We start from the raw sequence: 24388 nt of genomic DNA, 5'->3' as shown, positions 1-24388 counted from the left end.
CCAACAAAACAATATTTAAAAAATTAAACAGAAACTGTTCTAATAAACCCATTTAAAAAATCCTTACCTTGGGAACACTATTCTGTGTCGTTTCATTGCTATCCGCACTAATCATTACTTAAACTTAAGTACAGACGCAATGCAAAACAAATGATCACGCACATCAGATAGCATAAAATATGTTTCTTTTTAGTTATTAAATTTGAATTTTCATTTTCATCACAGCCAAAGTTAAGAAATGAATTAAGTCCTTAATAAAAACAAATAGTCAAAATGCCTACAGACAGTAAATAAACAGTGATTTATCAAAATCATAATCTGGCACAAACCTAAAGACATGGAATCTCAACATGGCAAAGCCAAGGGGGAAACCTCTTCAAAACAACAAACTATTGAATGTTAATTTCTGCAGGCTTTGAGGCTAAGCATGTAAAATGCTTATAAAGTGCTATAATATATAATAAAGATTAAGAGGATATAATAACCATTACTTTATATGATCTGATGCCAAGATGATTCAGGAAAGCTGTCAGAAGATGATTGGAATTAATATCATTTAAATCTTCATCCATCAAAAAATTTGCCACAGTATTTGTATGAATTTAAATTAATAAATACTCCAACAGTGCATCCACTCTGATGTTTCCACAATTTAACTGACAAAAAGAGTTTATCCACAATTGTACAAATCTAGCTACTCAGGAACCGGATCAGTTCCCCCCGAGAGCATTAAGTGGATCATCAAATATGTTGCTTGAATCTGTTGCTGTACTGGTCTCCTGTGACAGTGGCGTCTTCTTTGATTTTTGAGGGACCTTTGCCACTGGTTTTACTGTGTTTGGTGAGAAGATGTCATCTATAAAGATTAAGTGTTAGTTAGAAAAAATGCATCACAAAAAATGTGCCTTCATGGACTTAACTGTTGCTTACCCATGTCATCATCAAATATTGACTTGGTCTCTCCTTTTGTTTTAGGCTTTTGTTTGGGTTTTACACTGTCTGTCAGGTCAGCAAAAATGTCTATGTCATCATCAAACAGGCTGGCATCAAAGCTCTTCTCTTTATGCCTCTTATGACCTTTAGATACCGTGGCTATATCATCCTGTTGACACAAAAAATCAGTCAAAATGTGACAAAAAAAACTAATGACTGAATTGAAAACCAGAATGTTTTACAAAAGTACCTGGAAGATGTCCTGTTTTGAAACACCGGCGCTTTTGACTTCTTTACTACTTGTGGACAAGGAAGAGGAGCTGTTGCTGACTCCGAAGAGGTCTTCATCATCATCATCATTTTCTACCAAAAAGGTTGATGCCTGGGCTTTCTTAGTAGCTGATTTTGGTTTGGCCTTTTGGAAAAGGTCATCAGTGTTGTCATCAAAAATGGATGGGAGTGTGGTTTTGTCTTTATCTTTCTTCAGTCCCACCCCACTACTGGCCTGAGGTTGTGTGGTTTTGGTAGACTGTCTGGAGGATGGTCGGCTAGTGCTTGAAGTGTCAAACAGACTATCAGAACCAAATAGGTCGTCCTCGTCAAGAGGGGCTACAACCTTGGTAGTGTGGTTATCCTTTTTAGAGTCCTTCTTTCCAGGATCTGTCGATACTGGCAGTGTTAACACAGAAGGCCTGGAGACTTCAGATGGTGAAGGTTGAGAAGGTAAAGAGGAAAGCAAGGATGTGGGGATAGTCGAGTTAAGTGGTGTGGGCCCGGCTCGAATTTCAGTAGATTTGACCGTAGGAGGTAAAACTAAACCAGATGAACTGGAGTTTGGCAAAAGACCATCTCTACTTAGGGTCTCCTCTCTATCTTCTACAGATTTTTGGGCTGCTTGCTGCCTAGCAGCTCTAGACTGGGGTCTCCGCTGTACAGAACCTTTGACACGACTCTGCAAGACAAAAGATTAAAAAAAAAAAAAAAAAAAGAGCACAAGCCACATCAGAAATCCAAGCAATAGAAAAGGAACTCAAATCCTTAAATTATTATCAACATTAAACTCTAGGAATCAAGACTCACTTTATGTGTGCTCTGCAGTGTTGTAACCTGAACTGGGACATCAAAGCTGACTCCTTCCTCATTATCTGTCTGAGGTCCAATAGGAGACGTGGCAGGGCTTGGGCTCAAGCTGGAGCTGGATACCCCAGATGAAGAACTAGGAGCCATATTAGGGACAGCACCAGGAAGTAATGTAGCAGGGTTAATCATGAGATTTGCCTGAATGTAAAAAGAACACATGTTCCAATGTAACATTTATCAGACAGCAAATGTACCAGAAACAACCAGGCTATTAAACAGACATCAATATTAAAATATAATACAGTTGTTTATATGCTTGACAAGCAGTATATCAGTATGTTTCACATCATTCAGAAGAAAATGAGAAACAGAAACTGGATGTAAATGAAACAAGAGTCAACGTAAGAGTAACATCTAGTAAAACTAAAAGAAAAAGTGAAATATTTCAGTTCTGCAAAGTCAAATCAAAACTGAAGATTATGTAAATTTTGTTCATTAGGCTACTGTACAGAGAGTGAAAACCTGAAAGAAGAAAGCATGTAAGTGGGAATAGAAACGTCAGAGTGAAATGCCAGGAATGAGGATTTATGATTCAGTAAATACAACAAAGAAATTACTTGAAGTTTCCCAATCCTTGATGTAGAATCTTTAGGTTTTACAGGACTTGGTTCAGGTTTCTGTATGGTCAGATTACAACAACATCAGAATTGTATCCAATAAAAAGTTAATTACTGTACAGTGCTCATGTATGATGCAAAAAACTCTGACTCTGCAGAGGCCATAAGAAATGTATTAAAGAAGGTAGTAACAAAAACAGCAAAACATATAGTATGCCCATGGCCTTAAAACAGTTACTGATACAGTGTAAATGCATCTAAAGCACATAGTTGCAGTGGACTCACCTGATTCTCTAACACAGTCTCTGGACTGGCTAGTGGAGCTTTGTCACTAGATTTACTAGGCTTCTCTGCTACTTTCTATTAACACCCAACACAAAAAGAAGAAAAAGTAAAAGCAGAAAATTGTCAGTTCAAATTTTTAACCAATTTTTAAATGCAGTTTACAAAAAAGGAATCAAGTCCAATAAAACAGCTACCGGAGGAGGAGCCTTTGGCTTGGTGGAGCTGAAGAGGTCATCTTCACCCTCATCTGAAAACAGACTCTGTGCTGCCGGCTTCACTGACTTAGGCTTAGAGCCCTAAAACGTTAAGCCAAATTATTGGTTCTCACCAGATCCGCATTCTCACACAGAATGAAGTAGACTAAAGCATATTACATTTAGCTTTGCTTTTTTGAGTAACTAATAGACTGACCGCAGTTTTTCCTGAGGTGGCAAAGAGGTCGACATCTGGGTCATTGTCTTTCTGCTGCGTGTGACTAAACAGCAGCTCCTCGTCCTGGAACACACCTGTGCTCTTTGCTTGCGGTTGCTCCTCTGTAAGCTGAGAAAATCATACATCCATACAGAGACACATTTTAATGCTCAACAAACAAAAAGTACATAATTTCTTTACATTCATATGTTTAGTGTAAATCCTGCACACCTTTCTTACTGTAGTTTTGCTAGGAGTAAACATTGGATCATTCCAATCCGAGTCATCTTCTTCCTCCTCGTCAAACAGACTAAGAGCGTTTGTTTTGACTTTCTGCTCCTTCTCATCTTTAACATTTGGCAGCAAACTGTCCTTGGATTTGACGCTTTTGTCATTGTCATCTTCATCATCCAGTGGACTTTTAGTCAGTTTGCTATTAAGAACATTTATGCCTCCAAAAAGACTAACGGCTCCAGCAGGCTTCTTTTTACTTATACTATTGTCTGCTGTTGATGATGGTGATGATAAGAGCGTCTCGGGGGTCTTCGCTGACGTCTTGTCCTTCTCAGACAATTTGTCCTCTGCAGTTGCCAGAGAAACTGCAACCTCTTGTGTTTTTTCTAACACAGAGGACAACTGAGAGGTCACAGCAGGAGTCTGAGGAATACATTTAAATAATCCCAGTGTGGAACATAATGCAAATTAAACAGCATAATAAGACAGGCTATCACAGCTTCTTTTTTTAAGGCTTCTGTTGTACAACAAACCCATGGAGCCATCTTGAGTGTTAATTAAATGAACTTAAGTGAAGCTTCAAAAGGTCGTCTGAAGGCTGGAAATACTTGCAAGACTGCATAAATAAATGAAACCACTATATTGGTACACTTACATTAGCAGCTGGAGCTGGAGTGCTATTGTTATCGGCAGCTTTGATGCCAAAAAGTGGCCCTTTATCATCATCTTCTTCATCCTCAAACAAGAGAGCAACTCTTTGAGGTTTTTTCTCACTAAGAAGTGTAAGAAAAAAGTGCAAATTGTTCATTTGCTTTATCAAGTAAAATTAATGTGATTTTAATAAAGTTGACAGTAAAAAAAAAGAAAAAAAAGAAAAGATAAAGAAGCAAACCTTGAATTTTTGGTTGGCACAAACAGGTCATCATCCTCATCATCATTGAAGAGGCTGCTCTTTTGAGGGGTTTTGGCACTGGGGAGACTGGAGGGGGCGCTCACACTGGCCTTCATACCGCCAGTCTTGGCCTCTGGCTTAGTTGCACTTTTAGGGATCAGCCACTGGTCCTGTCATTTAGCAGGTAAATCGACAGGTCTTATTACAGATAATTAAATACTGTTATGCAGAAGAAAAATTGTAATCTATGTATTATTTTATACCTCATCATCGCTGAAGAGAGAACTGGACACAGCCTTACTGGGCTGTGGTGTGGTGGCTTTAGCTTGATGAGGTTTTGGTTTAGATGTAGAAGCAGCTGCAAACAAATCCTGCAAAATGAAGACTACATTATTGTGACTTGCTCACAGAACAACCTTATGCAGTTTTATGTATGGAACATATTTTTCCCCACCTCTTCTTCCTCATCATCAAATAAAGACAAAGGAGCTTTGCTGCTTTTATTCTGACTTGTAGGTTCAGGTTTAGCCTGACTTTTAGAGGTGGTTGAAAATACCTGTTGAAGGCAAACATATATATATGTATATATATATATATATATATATATATATAGAGAGAGAGAGAAAACTGAAACATACATATGTATTGCTATAAATTTAAACAAAAGACAATCTGACTTGTGCATCTTCATCATCAGAGAAGAGGCCTCCCGTCTGTCGTATCTGAATCTGCTTGATAGCAGATTTGCCAGTATCTGGAGTGGCCCCATACTGAAACTCACAGAGTCAAAATGTGAATGTGAATGTGCAAAGAAAAGATGATACAAGATATTTTCAGACAATATCTACCTCCTCAGATTTTTCTGATTCTTCACTTGCAGATGGTTGACGTTTTTTCAGGCCTTCACTGAGCAAGCTTTTAGTGCCAGGACCAAACATAGAGATGGCCCCTGCTGGCATCTGAAAATAATAAATTACCAACATATAAAGTCATCAATTTACCACAAACACTATAGACATATACCAAACACAAACTAACTATGTAATATATACAGCTGTTTGTTTTGCCCTCTACCTTTTTGTGAGGGCGATCGCCTTGATCTTCAACTGCCTCCTTCTTACTCTGAGCTTGAGTTGGTGTCCTCAACTTCTCACTGAATATGTCACCATCCTCATCATCTTCATCAAAAAGGGAAATGGCCTTCTTGGGTTTGGGTTTCTCTTTGACAACTGACAGAAGGAAACACCCAGCACAAAGTTTGAAAATGAGAATCACACTTGAAGTTAGGTTGAGGCACTAAAGTCAACATTCTCACATATTTACCACGGTCAGATGATTTCAGACTTTTACCACTGAAGAAGCCATCCTCCTCCTCCTCCTCCTCCTCCTCCTCATCAAACAGCCCACCTCCTCCAACAACATCAACCCCTGTAGAAACCTGTTTGGAGCCAGCACCAGTCTGGGGAGCCCGAGTCCCATTCTCCTTGGTCTCCATTGAATCAGAGTCATTCTCCGAACTGAATAGGTTGTTACCTGTAAAGAAGTCATTGGGTTTGTTTGAGGAGGAGGATGTAGATAAAAAATTCAAATGTCAGTATAATGGCTGCTACTACTGTACCTGGGAATATTAAAACACCACCAGGAGGAATCCTCTTTCCAGGTTTGGCAGATTCTTTTGAAAAAAACAACATTATAAATATGTCTTTGTCCACTTATAACCTATAAACATTTTATCTGTACCATTAAAGTATCTTACCTGAGGGTTCATCTGCACTTGGTTTGCTGTCATTCAGCGTTTTTTTCTCTTCAGACACAGGACGCTTTGGTGCCTCAGAGAACAGGTCGCCCTATAATACAGCACAAATCTGAGTTTGGCAGCACTTGAGCTCCTATGTTGAGAGTTAGACTGAAGAAGAATGAGCAGTGAAAATCTTTTAATTCCATGTACCTCATCATCATCATCAAACAGGCCTTTCCCACCACTGAAGAGGCCACTTTTCCCTCCAAATGGAGAGAAGTCATCATCTTCCATCTTTGGAGGCTTGAACATGTCGTCACTATCCTCATCAGCTGCGGTTACAACAGACACAGACAACATTAAGCTACATATTAGCAAAAATATGGCTCTTACAGAAATAAGTTAAATGACAAAAGAATGAATTACACCAATCAATGCAGGTTTATCATGTTCCTACCCTGTGGTTTTGCAGGTTTTGGTGCTTTCCTGCTTTTATTTTTCTTCTTAGATGTCAATGCTTTCAAAAAATAACATGGTAAAGAAATACCCATAGGCATGCACATGCAGTGATGGCATTCACTTAAATTAAAATGTTGATGCTTTTATTAAAAAAAAGCTTTAGGAACAAAAAAACAAAAATTCCAAGTGACTGGTCCATTAGTTTGATATTGAATTTAATAACTTACATGCACGATCTCCCTCTGGTTTGTTAACGGGTTCACCCTTGATTCGGGCTGCCAGCTCATCAGCAAAAGATGACGGGCCTGTGTTCTTAATGCAAAAATAAAAAAAAAAACACAGCATATTTTAACTGAAATCATTTCAAACTGGAATAACAAATATCCCACTCATACTCTTCTAGCTATTTAAATCATTTGTATTATCACAGGCATACCTTTGCATTAACATCATCGTCTTCATCATCATCATCGTCCTTGTCTGATTCTCCAAATATGTCAGAATCTTCCTCCTCGTCTTCATCATAACTCGGCACGGATGATTTCTAGGTGGATGTGCAAGGTGAATTCAGTTCTATACATGTATTAACTATGACCATTGATGTCCTGAGTAACATATTACTGTAAGCTTACAGTACCTTCTTAATATTACTATGAGCTTCATCCTCCTCCTGATTAAAGTCATCATCTGAATGCTATAAAACAATAAATGAATGCAATAAGAGATTTGGATTCTCTCGTTCAAGTTACAAGAGAAATACTGTGACCAAAGAAAAGGGTCTTACAACTGATGGTTTGTCTTCTTCACTATCAATGACACTGTCTCTGTCACTATCAACTGACATATCTGGAAAGACAATCATACACATGCAATAAGAAATAGCAGCATTGATTTATTATATGCTAAGAAATGCAAGCTGCCATAGATTTATTACCATCACTTGAGAGGTCACCAAGTCCAACATCATCTTGTTCCATGAAAGGCTGGGAACCAATCAGATAGGGAAGTGGTCTGTCCACATAAAGATCCTAGAAGAAGAAAGACATACTGAGACACAGGCTGAGGTAAAATTATGATTTCATTAAAACAAGATAAAAACACACCTTGGGCTCTAGAATGGCCTCTGCTCTGTCAGTGACCTCCTCGTCCTCTGAATCAGAGTTTCCTGCTTTGATGTCTAGGTGCTCAAACGCAGACTCTAGCACTCTCAGACCGTATTGCACTGCTTCCTGTATCTTAGGGATCAATTCTGCCTCCTTCTGCTCTCGAGTCTTTTCCTTAATTTAAAGACAGTCAGATGACATTGCAAGGGTGTGAAATGTAGCCACATTACAATAACAATATAAACATAACAATGACATGACAATACAAGGATTTAGTTGTTGGTTTCATAGGGGAAGTTTTCTGTGTTTTGTATGAAAATAAATATTAGAAGGAAAGAGAATGAATTATATATGCATACCTGCTCAGGCTGTTTCTCTAAAGCATCAGCTTTAGGTGCTGTGTCTTCTACATCTTCATCATACACTCTCTGCAACAGACCATGATTTTTTGTTTAAAATGAAAACAGCCAGATCATTTTTTTTCTCTGACACAATTACGTAGTATAGTATACAACTGAAATACAAAAAAATTATGAAATAATCATTAAATACATTACGTTTTCTATAAACTGTGTATTGGAGAGCATGAGAAAATCATTAAAGACAGAGTGCAAGCAGCTGTCTGTGGCCTTGGTATCCCGGATAAGACTGTCCAGTTGTTTTTCAATCTCGTGCGTTTTTGACAACATCCTCTGGGAAAAGTCTTGAAGAAACAAGAAGAGCTATGGGGAAAGAAGTTACTTACATTAAACCAAAGTAAACAAAATTACTTTTTTCACAACCTGCCTAAACATGAGGTTTAAAGACATTTCTGCATTTCTTACCCCAGAGTCAGCTGCCAGGGACCAGTTGGCGCTGTTCTGGCGCATCTCTTCAAGTGACCAAGGTCTCTCCCAAATCTGAGCATCTCTCTCTGACTGTGGAGGCCTACTCGGCCCATTTGCAATCCCCTGGGCCACCCCACTCATCTGTAAACAGATCACTAAGAAATTACCAGTTCACAAAGAATTCTGAATATTGCAATAATACATCTCAATGGGAAAATCCTAATAGAAAAATACAACTTGTGTACCAGTGTAGCTCACATAGCTGTTTTGATTTGCTTTGCTAAAGCAAACTGTGAAACAGCATGAGTGTAAAAATGGATGCAAAAAGTGGTCGTGGTCACATTACTGTAGTTCAAAAGTGAAACTCATACCTATAAGGGACTGATAATACTGTAGCTCCACAGACATTGTAATTTGAAACCAACACGCTGCTGCTGAAAGAGTATTTGTAGTAAAACCTGTTGAGAGTTTGTTTCTACAGGTCTTGCCTAAATCTATCCAAATGTGACCGGACAAAACAGTATTCAGTAAAAGCAGGAATGTACATAAGACGAAATATCACACGTGATTCTCACAGCAAATAACCCCCTACTACTGAAGAACTTTACCCTGGGAGAAGATTTAAATGGCATATTATAAAATAAAACAGGTACAAAGATCAGTTCTGTTTGTTGTGGTTTGTGTACGTCTATATACACTATACAGTATTGTATTGTTTAATACATTTGTTTTTTACGGGTTGCTGTGGGTACAATTTAATAAAAGCTCCCTTCGCAAACTCCAAACCTATGCTGTCGAACAAATGGCTGGCACAATAAAGCTAACAGGAAAGAAACTTATAAAGCTAACTTCCATTTAACTAACACACAGCTACAGCTTAGTATTAGCGTTAATGTTGCACTTGAACTAAAGCTAGCTTGCTGTATTGCTAGTAATGACGCAACACGATTGCGGAAGGCGACGTGTTGCATCCACATGAAGTTGCCTAACGAATGTTTCCTCTAACTAGCTTTCATAGTCTAACCGATTCGCTTCTGCAGGAGAAAGCGGGGACTGTTTGTTAGCAGCTAGCTCTAGGAACCTAGCTAACACTGCCGTTAGCTTCAGCTGTTCTAGGCAACGCTGAGCGATACATACACCCAAGATTAACGGCTCTCGTGCTTACATTGAACATCTGTGGTCAACTGCGGTCCGCGACGGTCGACTGTGGTCACAAACGACGTACAAAAATAGATCGATAATGCTAAATGTGGCCTCCACTCAGTGGTCTTCTGACAGGTCAGCCATGTTCCGTCTGCAGACAGTCACCTGACTGCCGTTGCCTAGCAACCCAGCGAAAGTGGGGCGGAGTGGAACAAACGACAACAGAAGAAAAGAGGCGAAGCTTATCCGGAGCAGCTGCTGCCGCTCTAACGGCCTGAGGTACCTCCACAATGCGCTGTAGTGTTTGTTGCCTATTACAACATGAAATTAACGTATAGAATCATCTTAAGGAAGCCGTTATGTTTTTAATACACACTCTTGGGTATTGTTCAGTCATAATCTTCAGGCAGCTCCAGACGTCCAAGCGATCTCAGTCGGATTCAGATCATGTGACCATGGAGGTCGGGTCATCTCATGAGATGATTGACATCTTTCATCACTCCGTCTTTGATAAATAACCTTGAGCTGTGGTCATGGTCATTGTCATTGTCCCGCTGGAAAACAAACGCTTCGACTAAAAAGAAGGGAGGGGTTACATCTGTCAATAGTCAACTCTCCTAGTGTATAGTAATCAGCCCCACATCACATGCCTTAATGCGTCACAACGTGACCTACACATTCCTTAACTTTCTAGTCACCTACACTCAGCAATGACATGATAATAAAAGCTGTGTGCAACAAACAATGGTTTGAAGCACAGATGATGAGAAATATCCTAACGTACAATACCAGTGAACTTAACAAGGCAGACTGTGAACTGAAAACCATTCATCAATTAATGTACATGTACTGTAAGTGCCAAGGGGTAAATTAATTAGCATTTTTGTAACAGAGGTGCAACATTATGATACAATGTAGCAATGCAAACAATGATACAAAGTATGCTGCAAAGACCTTTAATCATATAAAAGTTTTCCCAAAAAGGGAAAAAGTAACAAACACACAGAAATGTATATTATTATCAAACAAGAGGTGTAAAAAAGGTTTAACTTATAAACTTAATTTAAATTTGACACTTATTTTACTAAAAATAATTGGATGTACAGAATGAACATAGGCAGAAATAATATAGGGGATTGGTAAGGGATCCCTGCATTGTAGAGTACATGCTCTCTCCGTCATTGTTGATGACTGCTAATGTTGGTCACCTCTGGCCATAAGTCGAGTTTATTTACTGAGAAGCCTTAATGCTAATAACTATTGTAGGTAACAAAAGAACAGACAAAAAGCTATATGGTATAATGTTTTTCCTGTTGAAGTTGATTATAAACTATAAAGATATTCAGCAAACAGAAATAAACTAAGAACTTTTGAACTCTATGCCAATTAGCAGAATGTAGGACATATGAACTGCCACCATCCTTACATATTGCACAGTCATCTCAATCACAAAATACAAGCAAGTCATTTGTATACAAAAAGACATATACAATATATTTCTCTTGCAATAACCTTAAAGGATGTAGAGCCCTAGATCTAATCATTCTCTTAACTCACAAATGTTTTTATTAATATACAGTATTGCTGTACATTTGTATTATAGTGGATCTCATTTGTTAGAATTGTGCAAATTGAGCAGACTATTAATAAGGTAATAAGTTGTGGCATATGTTTCATCAATCGTTTTAGCCTCCTCCTCAGTTGATGCTGTGCTCCCACCATCTTTGTGCTCATCAACCGCTTTACAGTCTTTCTCTACCTCAAGCGCTGACATTTCCTGTCTCAATTCCACAGGAACTGGATTCACTCTGCCCTCAGTTTGATTTTGATCACCTGAAATTTCGCCTTCGGTTTTAAGCTTTTCATCAACTTTCATGTCCTCCTCCCCATTCAGCTGCTTCTCTTCTTTCTGCTCCTCGATCATTAAAGACTCATTTTCCTCGGATACAATGGTATTCTTCTCCTGTTCACCCTCCTCCATCGCAGTATCTTCGTCCATCTCAGTGCCCTCTTCGTAATCACTGTTACCAGTTGTCTGCTCTTCTTGGCTGCAGCTCAGTGTATTTGTAGGCGGAGGTTGCCAATAATCATACAGCTTACCCTGAGAGGGACAATTATGCAAACGAGAATCACACACACACACACACACACACACACACACACACACACACACACACACACACACACACACACACACACACACACACACACACACACACACACACACACACACACACACACACACAGTTGTTAATGCAAATATGAATTGAATTCTGTAAAAAAAAGTTATGAAGTAAAGTGTGTGACTACTGTACATGGAGAGGCCTTGTTTTCCGAAGGAGCATCTGCCACTTGATGTAGATCCTGGTTACCAGGTCCTTCACCTGAAAGGGAAAGGTCCGAAGATCAAATAGTGGTGAGAAATTTAAATGACTGCATCATGAAATCCAAACAGAAATTATGAATGTTTAATATTTGATGTAGTATTTATTTATTTTTTTATGTATGCTGACCTTACACCGGTACAGACATTTCTCGCTCTCTCTGATGTCACACTTCACGTGTGTTTCCAACTCAGAACACAGAAACAAAAGCTGCTCCTGAGAGAGAGAAAAAAATTACACTATAAAAATTTACTAAATTTTCCCCTTACACACCCCATCGAAACATTAGCATTAGCATCATACTATACCTTTTGTTGTGCTGGAAAACAAGGAAAATTTGAAGCTTCATTAACCAAGGTCAAAAGGCTGTAGCAAAGGTAATAGGCCTGCAACACATTAAATAACAAAAAAACACATCAATGATTAGACATAAAACAGATGTATTAATAAATATCCATATACACAACACATCCTGACCTGCTGATCAAGAGTGGCCATGTCTTCTTCATCTTTCTGGCTCTTGCTGGGAGCAGTCAACAAGGCACGACGAATGGTAGAGGGCTTCATACGTGGCAGGTAAGGTCTCAGTTTAGAAAGCTAAGTATATTGCAAAAGAAGAACGATTGTAATACAAAATCTGTATAACTGTACATATTTTCACCATCTGTTTATTTCACACTACATCTGAGTACCTGAAGCTCTTTTTCTGTAGGTCTGTAAGTGCAATTTCCATCCAAAAGCTTAGAGATCATAGACAGGCTCACATGTTGACGCAGTTGCCTTCCCAAAAAACATGTTATGTTATTCATAGACATTGTACCAACACACTGGACAGAAAAAAAAACAAAGACAACTTACCATCCACGGGTGCTGTCAGGCAGCATTTGAACTAGCTGGCACATGTTGTGGTGGTCATCTGTTAGATCGGTGTAGGCCTGACAGATTCTAGGCAGCTACAGACAACAAATAAATCACTTACAATGATGTTTGTTAAAAAACCCTATTCCTCTAAAATTGAAAGTGCTGAATGAATGCACTGACCATATTGTCCCAGTTTCTGATGTTGTCCACAAGTTGATACTTGACAACACTGGACTTGAGAATGAGCCTTGGGTCTAAGCCAATCCTTCCCACCACAGTTAGCAGTAAAAGCAGCTCATCGTCACTGTACGCCCGTGGACAGAGGTCCAAACAATAAAACAGGTACTGGAGACAAGACACACAACCAAGTAATGCTTAATTAATATGAATGGTGAACTGTGACAAACATGAGACCACATTGCTCCAATCAGACATCTGCTTCCTATTGCATCTGACCTTCAACATGTTGTTGCAGTTGTGTTCAGGGAAGATGCTCAGATCCTTGTTACTTGAGGTAGTCTCAATTGTGACATGCTCATTTTCACTGCAAAGCATAATGACATTCAAATAAATCACTTACTTACTAGTTAAGCAAGTAAACCAAATTCTTAAAATGAAATAAAAAAAATTGATTAAATGAAAAGCAGCAAGGTGAATTACAATTTTTTACTCACAGCAAATCTCCCTCTGTAAATGAAGGCTGCAGGTCATCAAAAGGAAAAAGGGTAACAAAGGCAACTCCCATATTCATCAGAACCAGTGTCACATCAGCCAAACTGGGCACCCAGACTTTAAAATCCTGATTTCCGTTCTTCACTGAGGAGAAAAATAATAGAGAAACAATTATCTGGTAAAATGTCTAAAACGATACAGACAGCACAACATAGTATTAAAAAGTATTAAAAAATGATGACTACCTCTGTGATAGGCAGCAGAGCAGGCAATGTCACAAAGAGCCTGCAGCATCATTTCAGACACCAGCCTCTCACTGCTGACTGACATCATCTAAGATCATAAATAACAAGAGATTATTCCTACTGCTCTGGAATTAGTACACAAATCATTACTAAACAATTTGCAAGCGTAAGCACGGCCTACCTTGAATAAGAATCGGGTAACCTGAGCTGGACAGATCGAGTTGTTATAAGCTTCCTGGAACAAACCTATAGTCACATGCAGCCTTAGCTGAGCAGGGCTAGACCTGATAGACATTGAAAAAACATGGAGAGAAAAATATAGGAATTAGGTTTTAAGGAAATTAAATAGATCAGTGAAGTTCCAACACATACGTCACACAGTAGAATGCTTTGGATATGGTTCCTAGCACACGTTTTGCTTACCATAGAAGCGTTTTCTGTGCTGCCCCCTGCGGATTAACCACACATTGTCTGAGCTGCAGCGTGTCCTGGTTGAAGATCTGACCGAATTTCTCCAGGTTGAATGCTACTTCCCCTGGAGGGACGTCTCTGATTCCACTGGACATCACTGAGTAACGCTGCAAAAACTCCCTGGGGAACAAAATGTCACAAAGCAAATCAAACTCAACTGCTGTAACTACTGGTCTCAATGACATATACAATGGCCGTGTGCTTCTACATGACGTACTGTTGCTCCGTGGAGATGTCATCCTGTTTCTCCTGTGCCTCCTCATATTCAGCTATTCTCAACACGTTTTCTTTACATGCACTTAGAAATGGTTTCTCAATCTCTTTAGCTCTGTGATATAAATGTGAAAAAAGTAATCATCTTAGTTACTGTAGCTCAAGTAAAAAGATTACATGGTTGAAATGTTTTGAATAATATACTTCTCAGTGATGTTTATTTCCATCAGCATCTGATCAAGGCTATTCTTGTAGATGGCTGAATTTGTGGTGGATGGCAGTGGCTGATGTGGAATTAAAGAGAGACAGTATTTAAGATCTTGAAGGTGAAATAAATAATAAGCATTCCTAACATCACATCCAATGAGAAAAAGCTACAGTATGAAAAGCTTACACTTTTAAGCTGAGGCCTGTGATGTCCAGGTGTGCTTGGCTCTGAAAAGGCTCCCTTCTCTGGTGTATCTGGTGGCTTTGTAACACACTCCATTATCTCCTGCAAGGAAAGCAGCTGCTCCTCTTCAGTGCTGTGTGAGCTTTGGGTAAGATCCAAGTCCAACGCAAAGCTCAGGCCAAGCTCTACATCCATGGGATCCTGAGAACCAGTGGACGCAGGTGTTTGTTTGGAGGCACCAGTGTCCATTTCTGAAATGTTTGAGCTCATATCATTCCGGGGGGGAGAGGTGACTTTGTTTTCAGTTTTAACACCTTTTGCAAGCGGCTTGCCTAAAGGTGTAACAGGGCCATTTTTGAGGGATCCATCTTTAAAACAGAGTCGTTCGCCGTATGTTGGTGCAGGTTTTAACCGCACCAGAGACACAAATGGTGACAAGATCTTGGATTTATGTTCTGGCAAAATAACTTTTTGGTCCACTGCACACGGAGGACTGGTTACTGTAGAGTTGAGAGTTTTGCGACAGGGAGCTGCATTAACTCTGTTACTCGAGCTAATCGCAGTACCAGACGAACATTTATCTGGAACGGGCAATTTGACAGTTTCAGAGTTCAACTTAGGTTTTGCCATCTTATGTGTGGGGCTGACTACATAGGTCATAGGATCAGGGGTAAAGAGCTCATCTACATCATTAGGTACTACTGAGCGTTTTCGCGAATGGGCTGTTTTGTTCCGTTTTGATGCAAGATGATGCCGAGAACCTGAATTTGTTTTTGAGGATGGTCTGGAAGTATAGCTGTTAGCATTTCTTCTGTCCCTATCCTGTTTGTCTCTGCCCACGGACTTTAATGAGACGACTGAGGTATTGCGGTAAGAATGACCAGTTTGAGTGCTGCCTAACAAACCATCAGGTAAGTTACTAGTGTCTTTATGGGAAATGTTGTCAGATAACTTGCCTGATGTAGCTTTAGTATTTACCTCAACGATTTTGTCCAAACTGATTACAGGTGATCTCAATTTCACAATATCATTCTGACAGAAATTAACAAAAGCCTGCTTTACGCCCATTGGGGTTGGTCTTTTTATACAAGCTTTGGGTGTGGATGAAAGTTCCATGCATGCGGACTGGTTGAACGGCTCTGTGGTTCTGGGTGACTGCTTCATGTCTGAAGAATGGCTTAATGACAGGACTTGGGAAGAGTTTAGTGAGATGCGATTCGCTGATTTTGGTGTCTTCCAGGAGCTCACACCTTGAACACACAATTTCTTGGCAATGGTGTCAGAGTGTTTACAATCCCTTTGGTTCTTCCTAGATGAAACATCCACCACTGGTAACAGAAAGAGGTAGCATGCCATTTTATAAATATTTAGGAATAATTGTCAGAAATTTAGTCTGCTGTAGGTGAAAATGTAGTGTTTTGTGTGTACTTAAATAAAGTGCATTAGTAATTTAGTTGGAAAAGATTACCTGGAATCGGGGTGCTATTTGAAGAAGTTGATTTATGTTGTTCCTAAAACGAAGAAAGAAGTATAATGCCAATAAGTAACTATCAGAACTTTTTAGACTGATTTAGAACCAGAGAAATAACCAGCGTAGCTCAAAGAAAACACAGAATTCCCATGACCAATACAAAAGAACAAAAACCACTTCCTAAACAAAAGGATAGAGTAAAACAAATCTCAGGAAAACAAAAACAATCTTGGAACACAATGAAAAACACACTATGAGGCTCCTTGGGGCACTGTGGAACACACGGTGGAGCTATGGCAGTGAAAATCTGTAGAGCTAACACATGGCGACAGTGGCAAACACCTAACAAAACACAAAATAAAATACACTGCCTGACCTGGGCCTCACAAAAAGTGTCATGTCAGTGGCATAAAATGTCCAATAAACCTTTTGTTCCCACATGCTGAATGAAGGAGCATGGAAGAGTGAGTCTTTATTGAATGGCAGAAGGGCAGGCACAGGTGAATGGAACAGACATGATTGCAGGTGGTTGAAACAGAGGAGAGATGATGAAGTGGGCGGGGCATGGCAGGAGAGTTACTGTTCATTCAGCATGATAATCATCATTATTATTATTGGCTGCACCTGAGGTTTTAATGAATCACCTCAACACACCAAGTTGCTAACTTATGGCTAAGGCCCTGTAGCTTTATTAAGTAGGGGCTAAAATGTAACAATTTTCATCTTTGTATTACACAGCAAAGACAAAATAAAAATATAAATTCAATGAGGTGAAATTCCAAAAACTGAAATAATGACTCCTAAATGGTCATATTTCCTCCTATGGTAGTCATTAATGTCAGTTGTAACTAACATGAAACAAAAGACTGGAACCTTTACCCTACAAACAATTTGTCAACAGGCACCATTAACCCAGCCAGACTGTCCTAAGTGAACATTATTCTACCTTACTCCATACTAATACATAATGTTACCTGAGAAGTAGCTACTCGGCTTTGGATGGTGAGCGAACTGGAACCGCTACTTGGAGTCACAGGGAGCCTTTGCAGCTGGACGGTAGATATGGAGTGCTTTGCCTCACTGGACTGAGCCTAGGAGAGTAAGCGTTTAACAATTTAGGTACATGTGAAGGCTCAGGTCATAGAATTAAAACGTCTGCACCAAAACCAGAAAACAATACCTTGTTGAATTCTTGACTTTTTGCTGTTACAGTTTTACTCCCTGAGTGTGTGACCTTGGGTTCTGGGGCTTGATCTCTCCTAATGTGGGAGGATGGCGAGTGGTTGCTTAAGTCCCTCATATATTGGGAGGACGCAGGGTGAGGCATATGTGAAGGTGAGTACTGTGACCTGTGAGCTAATGTATCCATTTTAGTTCTGCTTATTGTAACAGCATGTGGCTGAACAAAGCATTGAAGAGGGCCCAGTCTGTCCCTTGCAGGATGAGGCCTGCTGGCGCTAGTTGCCCTGCTATGTACAAACCCTGGTGAATGAGATGTCCCCAAAGCATTAGAAGGGCGGAAATTTGTCCCTGGCATGTCCCTGTGAGACAGCTCAGGGCTTTGCACTGACAAAATTCTCCTGTTTGGTGGGTGAGAAAGCCGGTTCTGGATGTGAGAGGACTTCATTGGAGTCTCTTGGTGATAAGATGAGAAATTGGGCTGGATTACATGGTCCTTTCCTAAACCACAGCGGATACAAAGTGATCAATATCTGAAGTCACTTGATTGTCATTTAATGCTAATGGTCAAGTCCAAACTAATCATTCATCACCCATTCTGGGAGCATGAGGCTCATAACCGGGACGTTTAACAGCAGTATTAAAACATAACATAGCAATGCAGCATTAACATGAGGTGCCCTTTCATCACAATCTAAACATGACCACTGGATAAATAAAATAAAAAGTCATGCAAATAAACCTGTTGCCTACCTTTACTCTTGGCATGAGACGAAAGGTTTTCGGTAAAAGTCCTACAAGAAAGTCACACACAGTACATTTTAGAAGTTTATCGAGTTTTCTTTCGTAAACAAGACAACAGTATTGTAAAGCTTAACTATCGGTTAAAAAACATAATACAACGTAGCTACCAAGACGAAAACACCTGCAGATAAACGTAAAACTCTTACCAATTGCGGCCAGCAAAATAAAATATTATGATCGTAGCCATCAAATATTTTGAAGGCTGGCGTCTAAATTTGTTTGACAGCAGGTTAATCACATGTGTAGGGGTGAGTGTGTTCAATAAGAACTAAGCAGTACATGGGCGTTCGCTTGAAATCCAAGTGAAAACAGCAAGATGGCTAACGCTAGCAAGGCAGCGTGTTTACATAGACTTCATAAGGTGACAAGTTTCATTTAACGGCGTTCAAATGTGTCGATCCACGTTCACAAGCAATGTAAACACACTTAATACCAGTAGCCTCGTCTACCCAATAACACAAAGAGTGGCGTCTATTTGCAGGTTTGTTTGTTTGTTTTTTTTAGCAGGAAGTACAGTTTAGCTAGCCGGCTAACGCATTTACACGCTACTAGCGGCACAGAGTGTGTTTATGTTTTTACCGAGTGGTTCCTTCATTTTTTGTAGCTGTTTTCATTGTGTTTGCCGAATGATCCATAACCGTAGACAGTGTATATGACACACGTTAGCAAAGCTCATCGCTTCAGCTCCGATCATCCCGCCTGTACTAGCAATCTACACAGCATCGCGCAAAGGATATTGGGATATAGAGTCAAAAGAATCTTTCTTCCTCTCTTTTCTTTGTATTTGATGGCATCCTACAGTAAGGCGCATTACCGCCACCTACTATGCGGGTATGTCCTTTTTCTTCCATCTACTCCAGATGTTTAAAATTTGTTTTTTAAATTTCCTTTCAAAACAAATTGACACACAAGCCTTAGATTTTCACATAATTATATATTTATTTCGTCAGAGCTTTCAGACACCACCTACCCAACACAAAGGGAATTATACCTTTCAAAGAACTAATAGTTGTAAAATGTAATGTTTATGCATTTTTTACCGACAGTCAGGTACCTCTTCAGGTAATTACACCTTGTGGTCGTATAGTGAAATTGGGTCATCATTAACCAAGTAATGGATATCTAACTTATACAGTGTCAAGACAAGACAAAATACAAACTGACAGACTATACAGACAGCAACAACAATGACCACTCATAGACATGGACATCTGAAAAAGAAAGATGATGTCCTGGGCAGGTAATCTGTGTTTTGCACCATCTACATAATATTCCTGCACTGTGCAAGGAAAACAGTCTTTAAACAATTTACTATATACTCATCATATATTACCATCTATGAATAAACTACTGTTCAGGAAAAAAAACTAATCTCAGGCCAGTTGTTAGCAGATATCTAGCTTCACTTCTTAGCCTTTCCCTGAGCAGCCACGGCCTCCATGGCTTTGCGCACAGTCTCCTCGTCTCCCAGGAACTGCATTGGCTTCACAGGCTTCAGATTCTTGTCCAGCTCATAGAGGATGGGAATGCCAGTTGGCAGGTTCAGCTCCATGATGGCCTCATCTGACATGCCTGCAGGGGGGTAACACAAGAAGAGTCAAAGAAACAGTCTTTTGACCAAAGTGCGTCTTTATGCTTGACACGTGGAACATGATGCTTTATATTGAACTGTCTAATGGTCTACCCACCCTCCAGATGTTTAACAATCCCTCTGAGACTGTTTCCATGAGCAGCGATGAGCACCCTCTTCCCCTGTTTGATCTGAGGGGCGATCTCTTCATTCCAGAAGGGCAGCGCACGAGCAATAGTGTCCTTGAGGCTCTCACAGGAAGGGAGCTGGTCCTCAGTTAGATCTGCATAGCGACGATCCTGGGAGAAAGACAATCAGTGTGTAGTACAGTACATAACAGGTGTGAAGAACAAAAGGGGATAATTCTGGTCTAATAAAATGATCATCTTGTTTGGTAGCAGAAGCCATAATTGCAAACTAGCAGTTATGCTATAGTAATTGAAATATTGATTGCGTGAACAGAGGCAGGCATGAGCCATCTGTCTGCAGCTTGACTGAACTTCTGAACTTTGAACTTTTTTTTTTTGTCAGTCATATATTAACTATTCTTTGGCTGTTCGGTGAGAATACTGCTGACAAATATCTGTAGTGTGGCTGTTAATTTTGTTTAATTTGACTTGTGCTGGTTAAGGTGACTGTGCTGCAGAAATATGAAAAATTAATTTTCACTGCAGACATCTGTTGACGTCATGCTTGGTCTGGTCCTGTCAGTCAATATGTACAAAAGACTTAGTTTCCACACATTTAGCTAATCCCTTTGGTTGCGTGTGTGTGTGCTATAGATATCATATCTTACCTTGCTGATGACGGAGTAGTAGTCGTGGTCTGGGTCCATGGGGGGAGGGGGGATGTCAAAGGAGCGCCTCCAGATTTTCACCTGAGCCTCCCCGTGCTTGGCGGCCGTCTCTGCCTTGTTGAGCCCCGTCAGGCCTCCGTAGTGGCGTTCATTGAGTCGCCACGTCCTGTGCACCGGCACCCACATCTGGTCAATACCGTCCAGGACCAGCCACAACGTCCTGATGGCTCGCTTCAGCACAGACGTGTAGCAGATGTCAAACTCAAAGCTGGCATCTGTGAGTTAGAGACACCAGATTAGAAGCCACTGGCCAAAACACCACGTCATTACAATCTTACAGCATATTATAAAGCACAAACACCTTTGGTTTCAACAACAGTAATCAACAACCAAAATGCTGAATGTGGATTCTGTACGTCCAGTTTTGCAGACTGTTGGCGGGTGTTTTGCTTTTACACACTCTCTCTCGTTCTCTCTCTCTCTCTGTGCAGAGCAGCGGCCACACACAGGCATCACCTCTGCACGTTTGCGCCGCCTGTTATGTAATCGCACAGTATGCAAGAAAACGCGACAGTGGGACGAGACAGAGGACGTGTTTCCTCTCCTCACCTTTCAAGGCCTGTCCGCCCCTCTTAGCCTCGTTCTCCCCGGTTTCACTCAGATCCGCGTCGAACCAGCCGCAGAACCGATTCTCCTGGTTCCAGTTGCTCTCTCCGTGGCGGATCAGCACTAACTTGTAAGCAGCCATGTCTGTTGGTCGCTTAAATGTAGACACGTTAACTGAGCAATCTTTAATTGGAAATTTTAAATCGCCACCACCGAGAGTCGGGTCCAGAAGCCGCTGTCACATCAGTCCGGACTTTTATCCCACGGATTGGTTCCTCGCCCACTTCCGGCTTTTCAGCCAATGAGACTCCGCTCTCAACCAATGACGGCGGTGGGCGTCAGTGACGGACACAGCTTCTGACCTTCATGCAGCGACCTGCACATCATTCATTGTCCTCTAGCTGCCATATAACAATAAAGCATGTTACTTGATGCTTTTCAGTTTTTAAAATAATGCATTTATTTAATGCATTTATCTTTGATTTGTCTTCATCCAGCTGTGGTGATGATCTGAGTAAACCGAGGCAATGCACTGATTTGATTGTATGATCCATGATTTTTTTTCTCAGCAGAACAAACTAACCAACCAAACAGATTTCATTAACTAACACTGATGTCACTGCACAAGTGTGTGGAGTTTTAACTACAATGTTCACCATGGCAACAGGGCATAAGGAGACTGTTACAGGACTGGCAGATGCTGACACATTTACATTAGATGACAAATGAATGTGTTTTGTACAGCAATGAACAGTTAATGAGCTGATGAAACAGGAGGAATGTTAAATGAGATAAGATGCAGTAAAGCGTGTTAAATGTCTTCTGTAATCAAGGCCCGTGCGTTTATGTTGTGTAATAATACTGCAGTGAATTACAAGAATGTCTCAGCTGGCCGTGATGTGAACTCCAGACGTTCTGGGGCTGAATCGTTAAAGTGTTTGTCAGAGATTCATTATCTTAATTCTATTGACACGTTACCTAATGTTGCTGAGGCCATTGCACAGCAGCAGTTTTATTACACCACAGCATCGCTGCTGTTTGATGCTCTCACTGTGTAGTAAATGAATCGCCACACACACTCTTACAACACTATCATTTTGCAACGGTTAATGTAAATATTAGAGTTTTACCTTTCTGGACTGAAAGGTTATGATTAAAAATTTCCACTGCACTTTGTTATTTGTTATGTTTGACCATTGCAGTGGAACCTGTAACATTCTTCCCATAAAGCATAAACAAAATTAATAGGTTGTGCGTACATTTAGCTTAAGAGAAACCCACGGAAACGGTTGATTTTTTTTTTTTAAGTTCAATTGCACCTCTTAGTGGATACATTAAATCATTGCTTACGCAGGTAACACGCTAGCGTAAGTTAAATTATAAAATGTCAGACGGGAAATAAGTTAATTCACCCTCCCAGTGACCATAAAACCTTCTCTCTCCTCTTCTCTTTGACTTTCCCAGACTCCCAGACCAATTTCCAGCTTTTTCACTTAGAGGCTGTGGTATTTTCAAAGCTCTATAAATAGCTATCATCATTTCCCACCACCAGCTGCCATTTCCCCCAGTGCAACACACAAACACTGTTTCCATTCAGCATAATCTGGGCAAAAGCTCCTGTAACACACGCGGAAACAGTAATTGTAGTCACCATGTTGGGAAAATGTCACCGACGCGCTCCAAGGCGCGCACGTCGGGGACACTGTGCCAATTCATGCCTTTACACAGACAGGAAATAGGAAATGTCAGACTCTTGAGTCCTCCTTGATCTTTCCAAGCCCCTTTTTTGCACATGTTCCCTTTTTCACTTGTTCAGCCCGTCTCCATCTGCGCTCCCAGCCCCTCGCTCCCTCCGCTCTGCCGTGGAATGTGCATCTCAGCAGGATCTGATGAAGCTGTGGTTAACAGGGTGCTGCTGTGTGCATGCGTCTGTGTTTTCACGTTTCACGTGCCTGCACGCAGCCTCCCCGAGGCCGGACACCCGCAGCCAGACAGGATTCAGTACTTTTCCCCTCAAACTGTGGGCAACTCTCAGTGGAAGTGCTCTAATATAAGAAAAAAAACAATCATAGGCAAGTTATAACCAAGCAAAGTGGAATAAATCCTTTGTAGCACCAGGTTCTGATTTGTATCATTTATTGGTATCATGTTGTGCTGTGTTGTCGTTTTCACCGAACCTTCACATTTATTTCAAAGAGAAATTAAAGACATTCCTGCCATATCTCTGCACTGATCCTGCCAGTGATTTAATCAAAGCCATGAATCACGCCACTGTTGTGCATTTGGGCTCCATGACTCACTGTTCAGTGTTCTGGCAGGGAACTCTCTGTACTCCTCAGGAACCCAACATCTCCGTGGATGATGCTGGTCTCACGGACGGGACCGTGAGCAACACTGCTCCAGGCCCGGCCTCTAGCAAAGGGTGGGAGAGCTCATACAGGAAATGTCTTTTTGCTTGAATAGCTAAAGTAAATATGGCTGTGCCGTTGGCACGGAGCAGTGCCTGGCTCCAGACTAGACTGGCTACAACCTCAGGCCTACGGTGATGGCAGCCTTCTGGGAGGGGCTCACGTCTGGGCACAGATGACCTCATCCTCATCCAGAACCGATTCATCGTGGTTGCACTCGATATCAAAGAGACGTGGGATTCAGTTTGACTCGTGTTTATACGGAACGCGGCCCTGTTGTGTGCCGTCCCCGTTGGGTCAGCTGTGTACGGAGTGTTTCCACAGGCGCCGACCCGTGGAACGCGCCTGACGACGCGTCTGAGGGGGAGAGGATGGATTGGAGCGGGAGAGGCTCCGTCCCTGCTTTGGAAGTGCCTGATTCACATCCTGGGGCTGCAGCTGGTCTGCGTTAACCCTTTAGGTCTGGTCGTTAATGTCGCAACACTGTGCTTTGAACGCACAAACTGAATGAAACACTGTGCTTAAACGCCGATTTTGCCTTTAAAATGGGGACTAAGAATTAAAAAGCTCAGCCTCTTTCTACACCTGTTGCTGC

General features: G+C 40.8%; 3 protein-coding genes across 8 annotated transcripts; all 3 read right to left on the bottom strand.

Moving 5' to 3' along the window:
* Positions 1 to 168: 168 nt before the first annotated feature.
* On the bottom strand, positions 169 to 9902 carry washc2c (WASH complex subunit 2C). Of its 6 annotated transcripts, none has more exons than XM_029174982.3 (31): positions 9745 to 9902; positions 8577 to 8720; positions 8310 to 8474; positions 8112 to 8180; positions 7753 to 7926; positions 7584 to 7677; positions 7434 to 7495; positions 7287 to 7343; positions 7086 to 7193; positions 6877 to 6961; positions 6648 to 6707; positions 6401 to 6522; positions 6209 to 6299; positions 6071 to 6124; positions 5776 to 5985; positions 5527 to 5681; positions 5301 to 5411; positions 5130 to 5228; positions 4907 to 5008; positions 4716 to 4823; positions 4453 to 4622; positions 4216 to 4333; positions 3558 to 3983; positions 3327 to 3455; positions 3110 to 3211; positions 2916 to 2990; positions 2631 to 2690; positions 2014 to 2211; positions 1184 to 1885; positions 931 to 1102; positions 169 to 856 (listed from the first exon to the last, which is right to left on the bottom strand). In XM_029174982.3, the coding sequence occupies exons 1-31, from the start codon at positions 9751 to 9753 to the stop codon at positions 711 to 713; spliced, it is 4377 nt and encodes a 1458-aa protein (XP_029030815.1). In that variant the 5' UTR covers positions 9754 to 9902; the 3' UTR covers positions 169 to 710. The 6 variants fall into 6 exon arrangements, 4 of the variants coding, with proteins under 4 accessions (XP_029030815.1, XP_029030816.1, XP_029030818.1 ...); XM_029174983.3 differs by having other exon boundaries at positions 5130 to 5222; XM_029174985.3 differs by lacking the exon at positions 2631 to 2690.
* A 760-nt stretch (positions 9903 to 10662) lies between these two features.
* slf2 (SMC5-SMC6 complex localization factor 2) lies at positions 10663 to 19151 on the bottom strand. Its single transcript, XM_029174986.3, has 21 exons — positions 18993 to 19151; positions 18363 to 18403; positions 17611 to 18110; positions 17405 to 17521; positions 16428 to 16470; positions 14963 to 16287; positions 14773 to 14852; positions 14573 to 14683; positions 14308 to 14475; positions 14066 to 14168; positions 13885 to 13972; positions 13642 to 13783; positions 13424 to 13511; positions 13148 to 13312; positions 12965 to 13059; positions 12799 to 12886; positions 12584 to 12703; positions 12415 to 12492; positions 12236 to 12322; positions 12038 to 12106; positions 10663 to 11823 (listed from the first exon to the last, which is right to left on the bottom strand). The coding sequence occupies exons 1-21, from the start codon at positions 19046 to 19048 to the stop codon at positions 11332 to 11334; spliced, it is 4056 nt and encodes a 1351-aa protein (XP_029030819.1). The 5' UTR covers positions 19049 to 19151; the 3' UTR covers positions 10663 to 11331.
* Positions 19152 to 19332: 181 nt separating this feature from the next.
* LOC114842125 (phosphoglycerate mutase 1) lies at positions 19333 to 21666 on the bottom strand. Its single transcript, XM_029127643.3, has 4 exons — positions 21389 to 21666; positions 20780 to 21054; positions 20102 to 20282; positions 19333 to 19985 (listed from the first exon to the last, which is right to left on the bottom strand). The coding sequence occupies exons 1-4, from the start codon at positions 21525 to 21527 to the stop codon at positions 19816 to 19818; spliced, it is 765 nt and encodes a 254-aa protein (XP_028983476.1). The 5' UTR covers positions 21528 to 21666; the 3' UTR covers positions 19333 to 19815.
* Between the last annotated feature and the right edge of the window lie 2722 nt (positions 21667 to 24388).

This window comes from Betta splendens, chromosome 15 (assembly GCF_900634795.4).
Source record: "Betta splendens chromosome 15, fBetSpl5.4, whole genome shotgun sequence".
In the NCBI taxonomy this organism is placed as follows: Eukaryota; Metazoa; Chordata; class Actinopteri; order Anabantiformes; family Osphronemidae; genus Betta; species Betta splendens.
This window is presented reverse-complemented; position numbering and strand designations above follow the sequence as displayed.